General features: G+C 41.9%; 1 protein-coding gene across 1 annotated transcript in view; it reads right to left on the minus strand.

Moving 5' to 3' along the window:
* Window positions 1-2,507: 2,507 nt before the first annotated feature.
* The window catches only part of ARFGEF2 (ADP ribosylation factor guanine nucleotide exchange factor 2), a 92,950-nt gene continuing 79,654 nt past the window's right edge, over window positions 2,508-15,803 (minus strand). Inside the window, exons 35-39 of the mRNA XM_057701390.1 lie at window positions 13,337-13,467; window positions 10,258-10,426; window positions 9,074-9,212; window positions 6,720-6,837; window positions 2,508-6,146 (exon numbers count right to left, since the gene is read on the minus strand). Coding sequence (XP_057557373.1) covers window positions 5,970-6,146; window positions 6,720-6,837; window positions 9,074-9,212; window positions 10,258-10,426; window positions 13,337-13,467 — 734 coding nt within the window. The 3' untranslated portion in view covers window positions 2,508-5,969. The remainder of the gene's footprint in view (window positions 6,147-6,719; window positions 6,838-9,073; window positions 9,213-10,257; window positions 10,427-13,336; window positions 13,468-15,803) is intronic.

Below are 15,803 nucleotides of genomic sequence, written 5' to 3' on the forward strand. Positions count from 1 at the left end.
AAATGGAGGCACCTTTCTTGTGCACATGGTGGAAAATTCACGTGGTACAAATTCCTTTGGTCTTTCACTAATTAGGACATTAGCTATAGGTAACATTGAATATGTGAGCCCTTTATGTTCTTATTTTTAAGATGTTCTTTGTCTGATGTTCTCTGAGAGGCATGTGAGTCTCCCATAGTGATTCTGGCTTTGTCATTGTTAAAGGATACTTTGGTCTGCTTTTAATATACATTCTGAAGCTACTAGGTGGATAAACAGTTCATGCCCTTCTTGTTTTTTTTTTAAATTATTGGCTGCGTTGGGTCTTTGTTGCTGCACACGGGCTTTCTCTAGTTGCGGTGAGCGGGGGCTAATCATCATTGTGGTGCTCAGGCTCCTCATTGTGGTGGCTTCTTTCGTTGCGGAGCACAGGCTCTAGGCGCACAGGCTTCAGTAGTTGTGGCACACGGGCTTAGTTGTTCCAAGGCATGTGGTATCTCCCTGGGGCAGGGATCAAACTCGTGTCCCCTGCATTGGCAGGCAGATTCCCAACCACTGTGCCACCTAGGAAGTCCCCCTTGCCCTTTCTTCTTGATGAAGTCTACCATTTGATAATGTGAAAGATTCCTCTTCGGCCCTTTCAAAGCTTTCCTCTTCCAATTCTTGTCTGATATCAGTACTTTCTTTCTGTTAACAATTTCTTGGCTCTTCCCCTCCCCGTTTTATTGAGATGTAATTGACCTGTCTTTCAGCATCCCTTTATTGCCAGAATTCTTTCATCCTTTTGTATCATACTAGTTAAGAGCATGGACGAGCCAGACTACCCTGGTTAAGACCCCAATGCCATCTGCGTGACATTGGGCAAGTTACTTATAACTCAGTTATAACTCAAAATAATATTACTTTGCTTTAGGGTGGTTGTGAGGATCAAAGAGCCAATACATATGAAGCCCATGAAAGGGCACCTGGGAAATAGTGCCCAACAGTGTTAGCTGTTTTGACCATTTGTTATGACCTATGGGAGTGTATTCTTGATGCCCTCCCATTGTCCCCAGCCCTCCATTTTCCCAGGTGCTGCTACTTTAGACCTGGGCAAGCCTTCAGACCCTTGCCTTGGCCCCTGTGCCTCTAAAGGGCTCCATGTTGGCCCTCCTCCAGCCATTCCCTGCCCACAGGCGAAGGGTCCACGGCTCAAGAGGGTGCCCTTCTGTGCTCACCTGGAACCCGTGCCACCCCCTTTCAGACCATGTTCCAGTCACAGAGGACCCTGGAAGTCCCCACCCTTAGGCCCTGAGCCCTCTCCTAGGATCTGTGGAAACCTCTTGCCTGGGTTACTCCTGAGAGCAAAGGCACAGCCGGCAATAGTGCCCCTAAGCTGGAAGTGTGACTGGGGGGGGCAGACGTGTTCGCAGAGGGTTTGAACAGAGCTGGATATCTACACACACATTTGAAGCCCTGTGGTGCAAGCTGAGGCTTGAGGAGGGAGGAGAAAGGTTCAGGACAAAGGCCAATGCTCCCCCTGTTGCTCTGTTCTGGCATGGAACTCTGGAGAGCCTGAGAATTTGACTTTTGAACCTGGCGTTGCAGGTATTATAAAGATATTTGTTAAGGAAGGAGGTTAGGACGTGTTTTATTCGAAAGCTTATAGCTTGACATATAACTTGGAAATATGTGGACTTACAGTTGTATTTCTGCCCCAGAGCCAGCAGATGTCAGTAGTGGGCTGTGTTCGCCACCCTCTGGAGCCAGTGCCCCAAGGATCTATACATCCATCTGCCCTCTAGCACATTAAACAGCCCTTCCCTAGTGTGAGATTCCTCCTTAGGGAAGGACTGAAGGGAGTATCAAGGATGCAGTGGAGGGAATTACCTGGGAGTCCAGTGGTTAGGACTCCTTGCTTTCACTGACAAGCCTGGCTGGGGAACTAGGATCCTGCAAACTATGCACCGCCCCCTCCCCCCAAAAAGATGCAGTGGAGGAGAGGGATGGGGACAGGAGTTAATGGCTCTCACAAGCACCAAGAGGTGCTGTGGGGCAGTGGTTAGGAGGCAGGCTCTAGAGTCAGGCTGCAGGACGTCAAATCTAGCTGTGTCGCCTTAGGCAAGTTCCTCGACCTCTCTGAGCCCCATATAAAAAAATGGGGTGTGATGGGACTTCCCTGGCAGTCCAGTGGTTAGGACTCTGGGCTTCTACTGCAGGTGGCATGCGTTTGATCCCTGGTTGGGGAACTAAGATCCCACAAGCCACAGGGCCAAAAAACAAAAACAACAACAACAAAAAAAACCGGGTGTGATGATGGTACCTACCTTATGGAGTGGTTGTGAGGATTAAAGGGGATAATGTATGCAGGGCAAATGTCTGGCACATTAAGAATCGTAAATGGTCATTATTACTTTGATTACTGCTCTGGTGCTAGGCGCTATCACAAAATGTGGGGAAAAAAAAGAACTAACCCAAAACTCGATATACATTATCACGTTTGATATACAAATGGCTTGATATACACTAATTACTACATTAAAAGCAGCTTTACTTTTTAAAACTTTATTGATTTACCACCTGATTAAAGCATGGGATATTTCTTTTAACAGTATTATACATAATATTTTTACATAGAAAACTTTACATAGCATTTCATATTATATAATTCTGCTTATTCTTTCAAAAATGTATACATCCATTGGGCAAGGAATGCTTTTCATTAAATTACCAATATTAAATGCACTTAATCATTGTGTATAGATTAAACAAAAGTAGCTATTAACTAACTTTTAGGCATTTTAAAGGAGGTAAAACATACATTTGCACATAAAGAAATATTTGATGCAAATATGCAGATAAAATTTTTAAAAAATTAGAACACTGAGAAAAACTACACTTTTGATGAGCGTCTTTTTTTGAGAGCAAGGATTTCCATATATAGTCATTCTTTTAAATATTCAGCTTTGGTTTCTTTGTTTCCCAAACTACAAAGCTGCTGATAGCAAAACTCCAGGCTTTCACATGAGTTCAAGCGATGTCTACTTTAATACAAATATTAAAATAGGATTCAGAAAATGCAGTGTTAAGGATCCAGGTTCTGTTTAAACCAATACCCATTTGCATCATAACAACAAACATCTGAATGAGATGGTCATACTTGCATTTGTCAGCAGGTTCCTTTAATGACTATAAAGACTACTAAATGTATAGCCATAATCACAAGAGAACAAGAAAGTTTAGGTTTTTTTTTTTTTTGCATTTTGTACAAAAGTCACCTCTCAGAGGAAAATGTTTCCAGATATTATACAATTCCCATTATGTATGTTCTTTGGTTGTACGCGAAGAGTAATAGGGAAAAGGTGTATTTGACTCTAAAGATGCAAATTAGAAATAAAATTTCCCATCCACCATTTGTTGTTAAGATGCCAAAGCTGGTGATCTCCCTAAAGGACAATGAAGAAAAACAAAATTGCTCAAAGCAGCAGTATTGTAACAAACAAAACTTCTCTAGAGACCCAGCACAAATAATCAACACTTAAAGCATTCTGAGAAAGAAATAAGGCCTTGGAAATGTGTCGCTCTTTTCCATAACCTTGTTAATGAATGGCCCCTGGCCTGGTGCTGTGGGGTCACGCGAGCCCCTTTCACTGGTGTTTGAGTGGCATGAGCCATGTTCACCGTGAGCTAGAACAGATTCACTCACAAAAAAGAATTCAGGCTAGAATGGCTTATTACTGGAGGTAAGGGATTTCCTCTGTACGTCATGGTCCACCAACAAGAAAAATCACCCTAAATGGTTTTACATCCAGTTTTTAAAAAAGGTCCATGCTGGTACAATTCAAATGACTCATTCAAAAATCGAATCTTTTAAAAAACACAGCTGAAAAGAAATTCAAGCCTGAATGTTCCAGCAAGTAGCAAAATGCGCTTATACATTTCCTCTTCTGTAGGAGGAGGCAAAAATGAAAGAGAACAGGAATACTCGTGGCAAAGTCTTGCAGTCACATTCAGTGAAGAAAACATCACATGAGAACCTCAGAAGGAAAGGAAAAATCTCCACCTCGGGATGCAGCTGGACAGAAAATGTAAGTATGAACAAACCTGCGTGCTCCCCAGTTATACCTTTAGTGCAAATGTCGATGGAGATGGCTGACTCGCTGAGGTTGTGACCAACCACAGTACCAGCGAGGAAGTCTCAGCGTGTGGGTGACGAATTCCAGGACCAGGACGTCAAGTGTGCTAACATTTTCCATTCACAGTAAAATACTCTCCCGCGGTCCCTTCCTGCTACATTCCATAGCCCCTCTTCTCTCACGTATGTAAATAACGTGAAAACCTAAACCTGCTCTTTTTTTCTTTGGTAGAGAAAGAAAACACTTTTGGGGAAAGAAAAAAGTAGACAGAGAACTGCTGGCCAAAACCAAACACTGTTCAAGGCTGTCAGAACACAAAAAAGTTAAGAAATCGGTCTCTTAGTAAATAAAAGCACCAGAAATCCTTCTCTATAAAGAAAAACTATCCGATTGTTTAGATAGGTTCCCAACTTACTAACTTCTAAGGCACCAGAGTTGACATCAATACAACCCAATTTACAGGACTACAGGGTGTAGGTAGCAATCTGCATGTTTTAATAACTCTGTGATGCTTCTCATGCTGAGAGCTGCTCTCGGGGAGCAGAGGATGAGAGGGCAGAGATGAAGCCTGTGTTCTTTCTCACTGACTCAAAAAATTCAGCTCCCAAATCTACCACTTGCAGGCCTCAGGTGTTCACAGACCACCCACTTTTACAGAGGCTGCACCAGAATTCAGTTCTACTGCAGCTAAGAGTATTGCACCATCATTAACATAATAAGGACCCCAGAATCTAACCCTTCCCAAGAACTCAGCTCCTTGGCTCAAATTAACGGAAGCACTGAACGCAGGCCACCTCCTGCCAAGGTCACGGTCAGCTGTGCTGGCCCCACAACAGCACAGGTCCGCTTGGGTTTGACCCATGACACGTGGCTGGGGAGGCTCACAGGAGCCACCCTTCTCCTGCAGAGACCACTGCCCCTTCTCTCTCGAGGTCCCTTGCGTGGGGACTGTGCCAAGCAGGGACACTAACCATTGGTACACTCACTATTCTGAGGTAAAAAGAAAAGGTTTACTCAAATATAAATTAATTCTCTTAAATTACTACTTCATTTTTGTTGCTACTTCATATATTAGATGGACAATGTATTCTGGAAATTTTAATACTCCTCCACAAATACTTACTTCAAGGAATACTAATCTTCATTCAATTGTTTACTTTTCCCTTTGGACGTTTTCTCCCCAAGTTACTAAAACAGGGAGAGCCAGGAGGCACTACATTTGTTTTTTAAATCTTGTAATCTTTTAATTCTAACTTAATTACTAAACTCTGCCTTCAATCAAATCCTCAGTAGTATCTTTTTTGTAAAATGCTTTAAAAATCACCCAGACATTAACAAAACAGAAAAAAAAAACCTTTTCCCCCTACCTTTAATATAACTACAGGTGACTCACAATTGACAAAAACATTCAAACTTCTCTAGCACGCTCAAATAACAGAAAAACCCAGCGTATTTTAGGTGGCACTTAGCCGTTACAAGAAATTTTATTAACATACTCTCTAATAATCACGAACCTACACAGCTGTGTTCAGTATTTTCAAGGAGAGCGACTTTCTCTGACAGAACATCTACAGCCAGTCACGGGACTCTGCTTGAGAATGATGGCAAGTGCAACGACAGGTGTGACAAATGTGACAATGTGGAATGACAGAGATAAGACAGACTGCCCACCTACTGTGTTAACTGGGTACGCAACAGTTTAAAGAAATACTGCAACGCCTTAGTCAGGGACTCTGGTGGAAGCATTTTTATCCAGGCCATTCTGAGCTCCACAATACTGACTTTCTACGGTCTGACCCTTCCCGAGATGTGCCAGGCAGAGGCGGCGTGGTGACGGTTCTGCAGAGCTGCAGCAGTGGCCTGCAGGGCCCAGGGCTACCATATTGGTGACAGGGTCACTGGTATCTGGGATGGCTCTTCTGGAATCCATATCTTATACACAACACCTATCCTTAGGAAGAACTTCCGCAGAACTGCTCGGAGCTCAGGAATCAGGTCAAACTGCATAATTTCACACAAGTAGGGATAGTACATTGAAGCATGTGCTTTAAACTTGAGGTGGGAGAAAAGGAGAGAGAGAGGAAATTAGACATGGAACTATTTTTTGGCACTAGTTTTTCAAAAGTATTCATCTCACCGGGGAACTTCTTGCAAATAATATTGGTGTTTTTTCTCGCTATTAGAAAGCTTGCAGATTAAAACTTTGCAGATAAAAAAATTTGCAGATTAAAACTTCTGTGAATTATATTTAACTCCAAACACAAATTATTTGGGGACAGCCTTGCTGCCAAAGTCAACCTTCATTTTAGTAGATCAAGTTACCAGTTCTAAACCAGTGTTTCACAATCTCAACCCTCTCTTTCCAACAAAGCCACACTGAAAATCACAGTAGCTGTTTAACAGCAACCTGACTGGCTTCAACTTCAGCCTTTCTCCACTGGGGATCTCTGAGAGAAAAAGCCCCAGTAACCTCAGGCACCCACTGCTCATAATGAATTAACTTCTCTCGGATGCTTCTAGAATGGTATAACCATCCTTGGAAGAATGGGGAAAGTAGTTACTTCAAAGTCTCAGTAAAAAGCCAACCCAAACCCAAATCCCAGTGGATACACTACTTGTTTATACCTTTTCATCATTTATTTTGAGGGTTTTTGTTAGAAGTAGTAACAGGAGACTTGTCCAGGCCTCCCGATGGCTTTCGGAATTCACCGTGATGAAATAGGCCAGCGCCTCGCTGCACACACTAGAAGAATCAGAGCAGGGTGGGGCACATATCAAATAAAAGGGGAACATCTCACATTCCACTGGAGTGAAGAATTCTTTATTCATTCATTCATTCATTCATTCATTCAAAAAAATCTTTAGGCTGCACTATGCGGCATGTGAGATCTTAGTTCCCCGACCAGCGATCGAACCTGTGCCCCCTGAATTGGAAGTCTTAACCACTGGACTGCCAGGGAAGTTGCAAGAACTTTTATTCTTGCAATGAGTATTTACTGAGCACCTGCTCTGGCTGTGCCATCTTGAGCGAATCCCTGAGCCTCAGTTTGCGTGGCTGTAAAGTGGGAAGAAATAACTGTACCAAACTCAAGGGGCTGTTGTGAAGAAACATGGTGAAGCAAGTGCATTAAGCATTAGCCCAGAGCAGGCCTGGCATGGGGCTGGGCCTCAATCAGGGTCTGCAGCACAATCAGAACGAGACCTGTTACCCACAATTAACCATGAATCCCCTTTTTCTTCCCACATCACACACAACGGCTGTTTTTAAAACATGTTGTGCTAAAAACACATTTATCTCCTTTAGAGAAACATTATGAGACTATGTAGATAGTTCTCTTTCGGGCTTGATGAAAGCTGAGATGAGCTGCTGGTGTCCCCTTTAATTCATTCATTTTTCAGTTTATGACTTGTTATATATTCTCATTGTAAGATGACTGAAAAGGGCAAAAAATTATAGAAAAGAATTCCCATAATTGCATCATCCTAAGGGATACATGACAATATTCCAGCATATTTCCTCGCATTTTTTTTGTCTGTGATTTTTAAAAAACATTGCTGAAAAATCACAAGTATGTAAGGTTTTACCTCCTGTTTCTTTGTGGTGAAACTTGTATTATGAGCATGTTCTCACCTCAAGGAAAACTTTTTAAAAACTTCATTTAAAAAAATTTTTATTTTTTTTGGCCATGCTGCACAGCTTGTGAGATCTCAGTTCCCTGATTAGGGATTGAACCTAGGCCACGGCAGTGAAAGCCCAGAATCTTAACCACTAGGCAACCAGGGAATTCTCCCAAACTTCTTTTTTTTTTCGGCTGAGTTGAGTCTTCGTTGCTGCATGTGGGCTTTCTCTAGTTGCAGCGAGTGGGGGCTACTCTTTGTTGCAGTGTGTGGGCTTCTCATTGCTGTGGTGTCTCTTGTTGCAGAGCACAGGCTCTAGGCGCACGGGCTTCAGTAGTTGTGGCATATGGGCTCAGTAGTTGTGGCTCGCGGGCTCCAGAGGCCAGGTTCAGTAGTTGTGGCACACGGGCTCAGCTGCTCCGTGGCATTTGGGATCTTCTCCAACCAGGGATCAAACTCATGTCCCCTGCATTGGCAGGCAGATTTCTAACCACTGTGCCACCAGGGAAGTTCCCCCAAACTCCATTTTTAAAGGCTGCATAATATTCTGTCACAGGATATACCATAATGTAGTTATCCATTCCACAGTTGAGCTGCTTTAAATTTTTTCTCTTCATAAGTAAGTCTGCAATGAATGTTCTGTGTGGGAATCCTGATTCCCTAGCAGTGGAATTACTGAGTCAAAGAAAGAGGTTGAACACTTTAAGCCTCTTGATATATATATATATACACACACACACAAATAAATAACACCCCCTGACTTCCAGAAAAACCCAAAGGTGCAGGAGAGTCTGTCTTACTGCATGGTTGCCAGCATGTTAATGTCTCCAAATCTTATAAAGAAGTGAAAGGAAACTTAGACATAGCATCTTGCTCGCAGTTGCCCAAGAAACTGGGTGGCGAAGGTCTAGTTCTCTGCAGGGGGCTCTCTCAATGGCATCCACTGCCTGCCCACTGCTGCGTTTCTGCACAAAGCAGGTACATCCTGGTACCCACATGATTCTAATATGTTCCTCCTGGGGAGAAGGAATGGTGGGATGTTAGAGCTGACAGTGCTCTACAGAGGACCTAGTCAGGACTTCAGTCCAAGCCTGATGACTCTGAGCTCAGAGCACTCTTCCCTGCCCATGTTTCTGTGCTTTAAGAAAGGATGAATGCAAGAAACGAGGGCCTGCCCTCTTCAGGGCATTAAGAAAAGTGAAATCGAAGAGTCACCAGATAGGATGAAAAAACAAGGAAAACAGCTTCTGACGGTGTCCACATGCAGGTATTTTTCTCCTACTCTTTTCAAATCACAGTATAATTGTGAAGCATTTTATGTATTACAGGTAAGAAATTTAATCAGAAACCATTCTTCTTACGTTAAAAGTCGCTGCTGTATTTCTTCCCAGGAATCCCTGCGGTTCTCATCGACATACATTCGAAACAGGATCCTCAAACAACAGGCCAGGCTGCTGGTTTCTTGTTTTAGAAGATTGGGTTTAGACTTGCCCTTAAAACCTAGAGATCAGATAGTCACATAAATAGCACACACTTCCAGGGTGATGCTGAGAAATCACCTGGAAACCTAATCGAGTTACTTTAGGAAATACTGAAACATCTCATATTTTTAATACGGCTCAATTGTGACATCAGACAAAGGCAGCCCTGACAGCCCATCCTCCGTATAAGATACACTTTGCTCCTCAACACCCTAAGCTGCTCTCCATTCAGACTCTGCTCACTGGCTGGTGAAGCCATTCATTTCATCTTCTCAAGTGCAACAGCTCTTAAGAATTCCAGCATGTTTCAGAGTTGCTAGATTTTTTTTTCACAAAGCACATATAAGAACACATTTCCTTAAACAAAGCAATACCAATCAGCCACAGAGCTGTGTAAACCGCTTTTATAAGCGAAATCTTATTGCAGGCAAAGACATGAAATACACAGATAGTTTAAAGCTATACAGAAAAATGACATTTTTAAATTATGGGTTAAAATAGGCATTTGGGGAGAAAAAGTAATGGTAACAATACAAAAATTATATAAAGTATCACTTTTGTACAAAGTTCACAAAATGAGATGACTACCATTATCCCTGCACATACCTGTGTATCTACACACACACACACACACATATATACACACCCCCCCACCTCTCACCTCCAGGACTGTGGATTTACTTATGGAGGTAGGAGAGAAAACCCCTAAAGGCCTCAGAAAACTTATCTATGCTTCTGTTTGTCCTAGACTGCCACACTTTTTATATCATCATATTTAACTGTACAATTTTAACCTAATGTAAAATTTCTTGACTTGCTAGATCAATTAAAATTAAACTCTATCAGTTCATTTCACCATCAAATACTTACTGAGAATCTCCCATGTGCCAGGAAACATTCCTGGTACTGGGATGAAATTTCCCTTCTTTCTCCCTCAAGCATGAAAATATCTGGTAAGTTATTCCAGCTGTGTGTACCAATCCAGGAATTTTCCAAAGGCTTTACTGTTTTAGGATGGTGACCAGTGTGACCACCTGTCCCATCTGCTGTGCAGCCTTCCTTACCCGCTCGCCACAGGACAGTCCGCTGCTCATAATTGGAGTTGAAGGCCTTTGAGAATGAATGGGACTCCTGCAAGCAGTCCAACAGCTTGAAGAGGTGCTGGGAAGACATGCACTTATACATGCCCTGGTCCTCCGTCTCTATGTGGATATCTGCATCCAGCGTGTCTTGCTAGAAAGAGGAGGAGAGGAGAGCTAAGTAAAAAAAGACGGAATGGTTTTGGACACTGTGGTATCAGGACCCTTGAGAGGTCCTCCTCTCTATAAGGTACACTTCATTCCTCAATACCCTGAACTATTTCCCATTTAGACTCTGCTCATTGGCTGGTGAAAAAATATGCTGAGCTCTTGCACGATGGCAGGCTTTGCTGGCCAGAGTTTCAGTTTTGTCACTACTGCTTTCACTGCCTGAACCGGAGTGTGTATTTCTCCAATTATTCCACTGTAGGAGTGCATTGTCCTTTTTTTATTTTATAAAGAAATTGGAAAATGAGAAAATCAAACTGCAGTACATGTGATAGAAGGTATGAGTCTCAAAACATACTCACTGAAAGAAACTGTTAAGCAAAGCCCAAGCGGCACCTTTAGCCTCATCACATGATTAATGAACTTTAATAAGTGTGACAACTGTGTTTTCAAATGTGAAGGGAAAAACCATAAAAATAGGTATGGAATGCTAGAAATTTTTATTCAACATGTTGCCTAAAATAATTAGGGATTATTAGACATGTTATTAGATATTAGACGTATTAAGGACATAAGTAGGGATTTTATATTCGTAGAGCCCTATCAGGAATGGACCACATTCCTCCCAATAAGCCAGAGGTTACAAAAGGGCAGTGTTTGCAATACTCCCCAAACTGATCTATACATTCAATGTAATCTTTATCAAAATTCCAGCTGACATCTTGGCAGGAATTGACAAGCTGATCCTAAAATTCATATGGAAATGTAAATAACAGAAAAGCCAACGTGGTCTCGGGAAAACAAAAGAAGCACAAAGTTGGAAGACTCATACTTCCCTATTTCAAAACTTACTGAAAAAGCTACAGTAATCAAGACAGACACACAGAGCAAAGAAACAGAACTGAGAATCCAGAAATAAATCCTCATATTTATGGTCAAGAGATTTCCCACATGGGTGTCAGAACAATTCAATGGGGAAAAAACAGTCTTTTTATCAAATGGTGCTGGGATAATTGAATATCTATCTGCAAAAAAATGAAAGCAGACCCCCTATCTTCCAACATATTAAAAAAAAACCCTCAAAAATGGATCAAAGACCTAAGTGTAAAAGTTAAAATGATGAAACTCTTAAAAGAAAATGTAGGCCTAAACCTTTGTGACCTTGACTTAGGCAATGCTTTCCTAGAAGTAACTTTAGAAGTACAAGTAACTAAAGAAAAAACAGTAGAGTGGTCTTCATCAAAATTAAAAAGTTTTTTGCTTCAAAGGACACCAAGAAACTGAAAAGACAATACACAAAATGGGAGAAAATAGGTGCAATTCATACATCTATCTGATAAGAGACTAATATCTATAAAATATAAACTCTTACAATTCAATGATAAAAAGATAAATAACCCAACAAAAAAGGATTCGAGTAGACATTTCTCCAAAGATGAGAAAGAATCTACAATGAGATACTACTTCACACTCACTGGGACGGCTATAATAATTAAAAAAAAAAAGGCAATAACAACTCTTGGTGAGCATGTGAAGAAACTGAAACCCATGCTGATGGGAACAAAAAATAGTAGGGCTGCTGTGCAAAACAGGCTGGCAATTCCTCAGAAAGGTAAACAAAGAGTTACCATATGACCCAGCAATTCCACTCCTAGGTATAAACCCAAGAGAATTAAAAATATATGTGCACATTAAAATTTGTACAAAATGTTCATAGCAGAATTATTCATAATAGCCAGACAGTGGACACAATCTAAATGTCCATCAGCTGATGACTGGATAAACAAAACGTAGTATAGCCATACAATGGACTATTATTCAGCCATATATAAAAATAATGAAGTAACGACACATGCCACAACACAGATGAACCTGGAAAACATTACGCAAGGTGAAAGAAGCCAGACACAAACATTCACATATTATATGCTTCTAGTAATATGAAATATCCAGATTAGGCAAATCCAGAGACAGAAAATAGATAGCCAAGGGCGGGGGCAAGGAGGGAGAAGGAAGTGATGCTGATGGTTTTGCAGTGATAAAAACATTCCGGAAGTAGACAGTGGGGATGTTTGCTTAACTGTGTGATATACTAAAACCGCTGAACTGTATACTTAAAAAATAAAAACAAAAAAGGACAGCCATTATGATGGATCTGGTCCACAGATATATTTTGTTGATCAATAATTATAGTATTTAATAAACAAGAGATTTCCTATATGAAAAAAATCTTGATTTCTGACTCCTCTTGAAAAACTGGAAGACAGTCCCAGCTTGACCCACGTGACAGCAACTCGCCCCTGGAGCTGGGAGGTGGCTGGGCCCCAGTGGGCTCGAGCTCGGTGGTTTCCCACTGTCCCCCCAGCCTGCCACCTGCACTCACGGCATCTCCCAGCCCTTGAAGCACTTAAGTTTGCAACCCGTGGTGGAAGGTTACTGTCCAACTTTTGGACACTGAATTCCGTTTCCAAGCATACCGTATAGATAAAAGGTTGCATATACAAAACCAAAAAGTGCACTTTCTGAAGGAAAAATTGGTACCTTTATCCACATATTTTCCCTCTCAGTTATTTATGGTTAAACTGTGTTTCAATTCTAAGGAAAAGTCCCTGTGATTAATAACACATTTTTTTCAGAGCACCAAGGTGGGGGTTGGAATCTGAGCAGTGGTATGCTGCTAAACTGGCTCTCAGAGGAAGAGGAGGGGGAGGAATGCCTGATTTTTAGTGTTTGGTGATTTTAGTGGTATAAATACTCCCATTGTGGCCAATTATAAGTTCCTAGTACCCTGTCACTGAACGCAGGCCTGGGAGGATTGAGCCAGTCCGAGCTGGCTCCAGCACACCACTGCATCTTCCCCATGAACAAGGATGCCCTTCTCCAGGGTCCCTCTCACCTGGGCAGCAACCATGTGCTCTGCGTCTTCCTTTTTGCTCGTTGCAGGGTAGAACACGATGTTGTCAATGGTCTGTATCAATTCCAACTGGACCACACACTTGATGAGGAGGCTGGCAAACAGTTTCTGATCTATATTAGATGATAAAGATTAACCCTAATAATGATTCAGCCAGTACTGAATTCACTGAGCTCTGACTATGTGCCAGGAACTGTTCTTGATGCTGTGGCATTAACAATGTGGACAAAAATCCCTGCTCCCACGGCAGAGACGGACAGTAAACAAGCTATTTGAGCATGAGCTACAGCATGTCAAATAATGAGGACATAAGGCAGGGACGGGGACACTGCAGGGATAGTGTCAAAGTGGGGTTGCAAGTTTAAACAAGCTGTTCAGGAAAGGTTCTCTCTGAAAATGTGCTCTCTGAGCAAAGACTTGAAGAGGGGGAGGGAGTCAGCAACGCAGGTCCCATGTCCTCTGGCACGTTTCTCTGCTGCCCGAAGGGTCGTTCCTACAGACCAGCCCTGGACTGTGCTCTATCCACAGGATGCTACAGGTTCCTGCAGTAGCCAGACTCTCCAAAGGGCTGAATATCAGTCTTGAAGGTCAGGGGAAGGGGTGCGGCTCATTTAAGTCCTTAGTTCCTGAATCACTTTCTGTCTGCCCTGGAGGTAGTAGCTGCTTCCCACATTTTCTGCTTCCATATCCCTCAGAGTCTTTTCCTACCTTTCTCAGCGGTTAGCCCTCTCTGACTAGTTAACAATTCTTTATGTAGAATTTTCTCTGTTCAAATTATTGGTGCTGTTTCTGCCTACTGACTAGACTCTGACTAATGTCTCATCTTCTCAATCCCTGGGCTCAGGGATGACCCATGCCTGGCACTTCTTAAGTGTCAGCTGATTTGACTACAGTAAAAAGGCAGAGCTTACTTTCAACTTGTTGGTAAAGAACTGGAATGTTGAAAATATTAAGTAAAAAGTATTAAATAAAAAAAAGGAGTTGGGTCATCTTCAAGCTTTTTGAAAATGATGGTGAAATTATACATATACATATAAAAATTCTCCAGGTGGAATTAGTTTTAATTGAAAAAATATACAGTGGAATTGCAACAGATGTACATTTAACTTATGCCAATTCAATGACACCATCTTGGACCAAAAATAAAAAGAAAGAAAGGAAACAATACAAGTGGTGCAAGATTCTGCCTGCTGCTCTTTGGGAGCCTAGGAGAAACAAAGCACTGTTCCTTGGAGAAATGACAGGGGTCTCAAGTCTCAGGCATCTCTCAGAGCATAAACATTTTGCTGCACTCAGTGGTTCCATTTAAAGAAATGTCCACACAAGCCAACCCCTTCATCTGGGGCTGATGAGGAAACAGCGTCTCTCCCTGGACACTGGGGAGACGCTGGCTGTGCTGCAGACACTGAGGAAGAGGCTGTCAGTCTTCAACATGGCGCCTCTTGAATGGATTCCATATTTTTTATGCCTGCAGAAGGTAATGGTGCCCACACAGGGCTTTGTCTAATGTGCTGCTTCAGAAGTTAACATCAATCTGAACACCTACAGACTGGTATGTTGAGAAGAGGGTGAAACTGCTATGAAGAAAAATAATGGGGCCCACAACGTTAAAAAGACCAGACTAAAGAAATGCTCCAATTTCTCAGTCAGCCAAAGGGGTCTGAATCCTGACTCTACTACATATTGGCAAGTCATGCCATCTAAGGCCCCGTTCACGCAAATGTAACACAGTACCCCTCAAAGGGCGAGTGTCAGCATCACCAGACAGCACACACGTGGGACACACAGTACCGTGCCCAGCTCATTGCAACTGTGAAACCAATTTTTTTTAATGACAGAAAGGAAAACACACCATAAGCAACATTAAGAGAGAGATTAGTGAAAGTAATTTGCAACTCATATCCAGAAAAGGGACCCTAATGCATAAAGAGCCCCCCAAACCAATAGAAAGACCAACAATCAGTATAAAATGGGAAAGATATGAACAGATGGTTGAGAGAAAAGAAAATAGAAATGGTTCTAAAACACAGGAAAAACTGCTCAGTTTCACTCATGGTTAGAAAACTTGCAAACTAAAACTACTCAAAAGTGACTAAATATCACCTAGGTGTTCCCAAAGATCATGTAAATAGGTACAACCTTAATAGGCAGCGATCTGGAATTATCTGTCAAAATTGCAAATGCACTTCTCTTTTAACCTAGCAATCCTATTTCTGGGAATTTGCTGTACAGATAAAATCACAAATAACACATATATTAGGCGATTCAATGCAGTATTGTTTATAACAGAAAAAGACTGGAAAGAACATAAATGTCCACTGGTAGGAACACAATTAAGCAAGTAATAGCTTATCTACAACCTGGGGCAACATACAATAGTACAAGAGAGTGTGAGAGCACTTCAGGTGCTGATTTGGAATGATCTCTAAGCTATATTAAGTGAAAAAAG

Source organism: Hippopotamus amphibius, chromosome 12 (assembly GCF_030028045.1).
Source record: "Hippopotamus amphibius kiboko isolate mHipAmp2 chromosome 12, mHipAmp2.hap2, whole genome shotgun sequence".
In the NCBI taxonomy this organism is placed as follows: Eukaryota; Metazoa; Chordata; class Mammalia; order Artiodactyla; family Hippopotamidae; genus Hippopotamus; species Hippopotamus amphibius.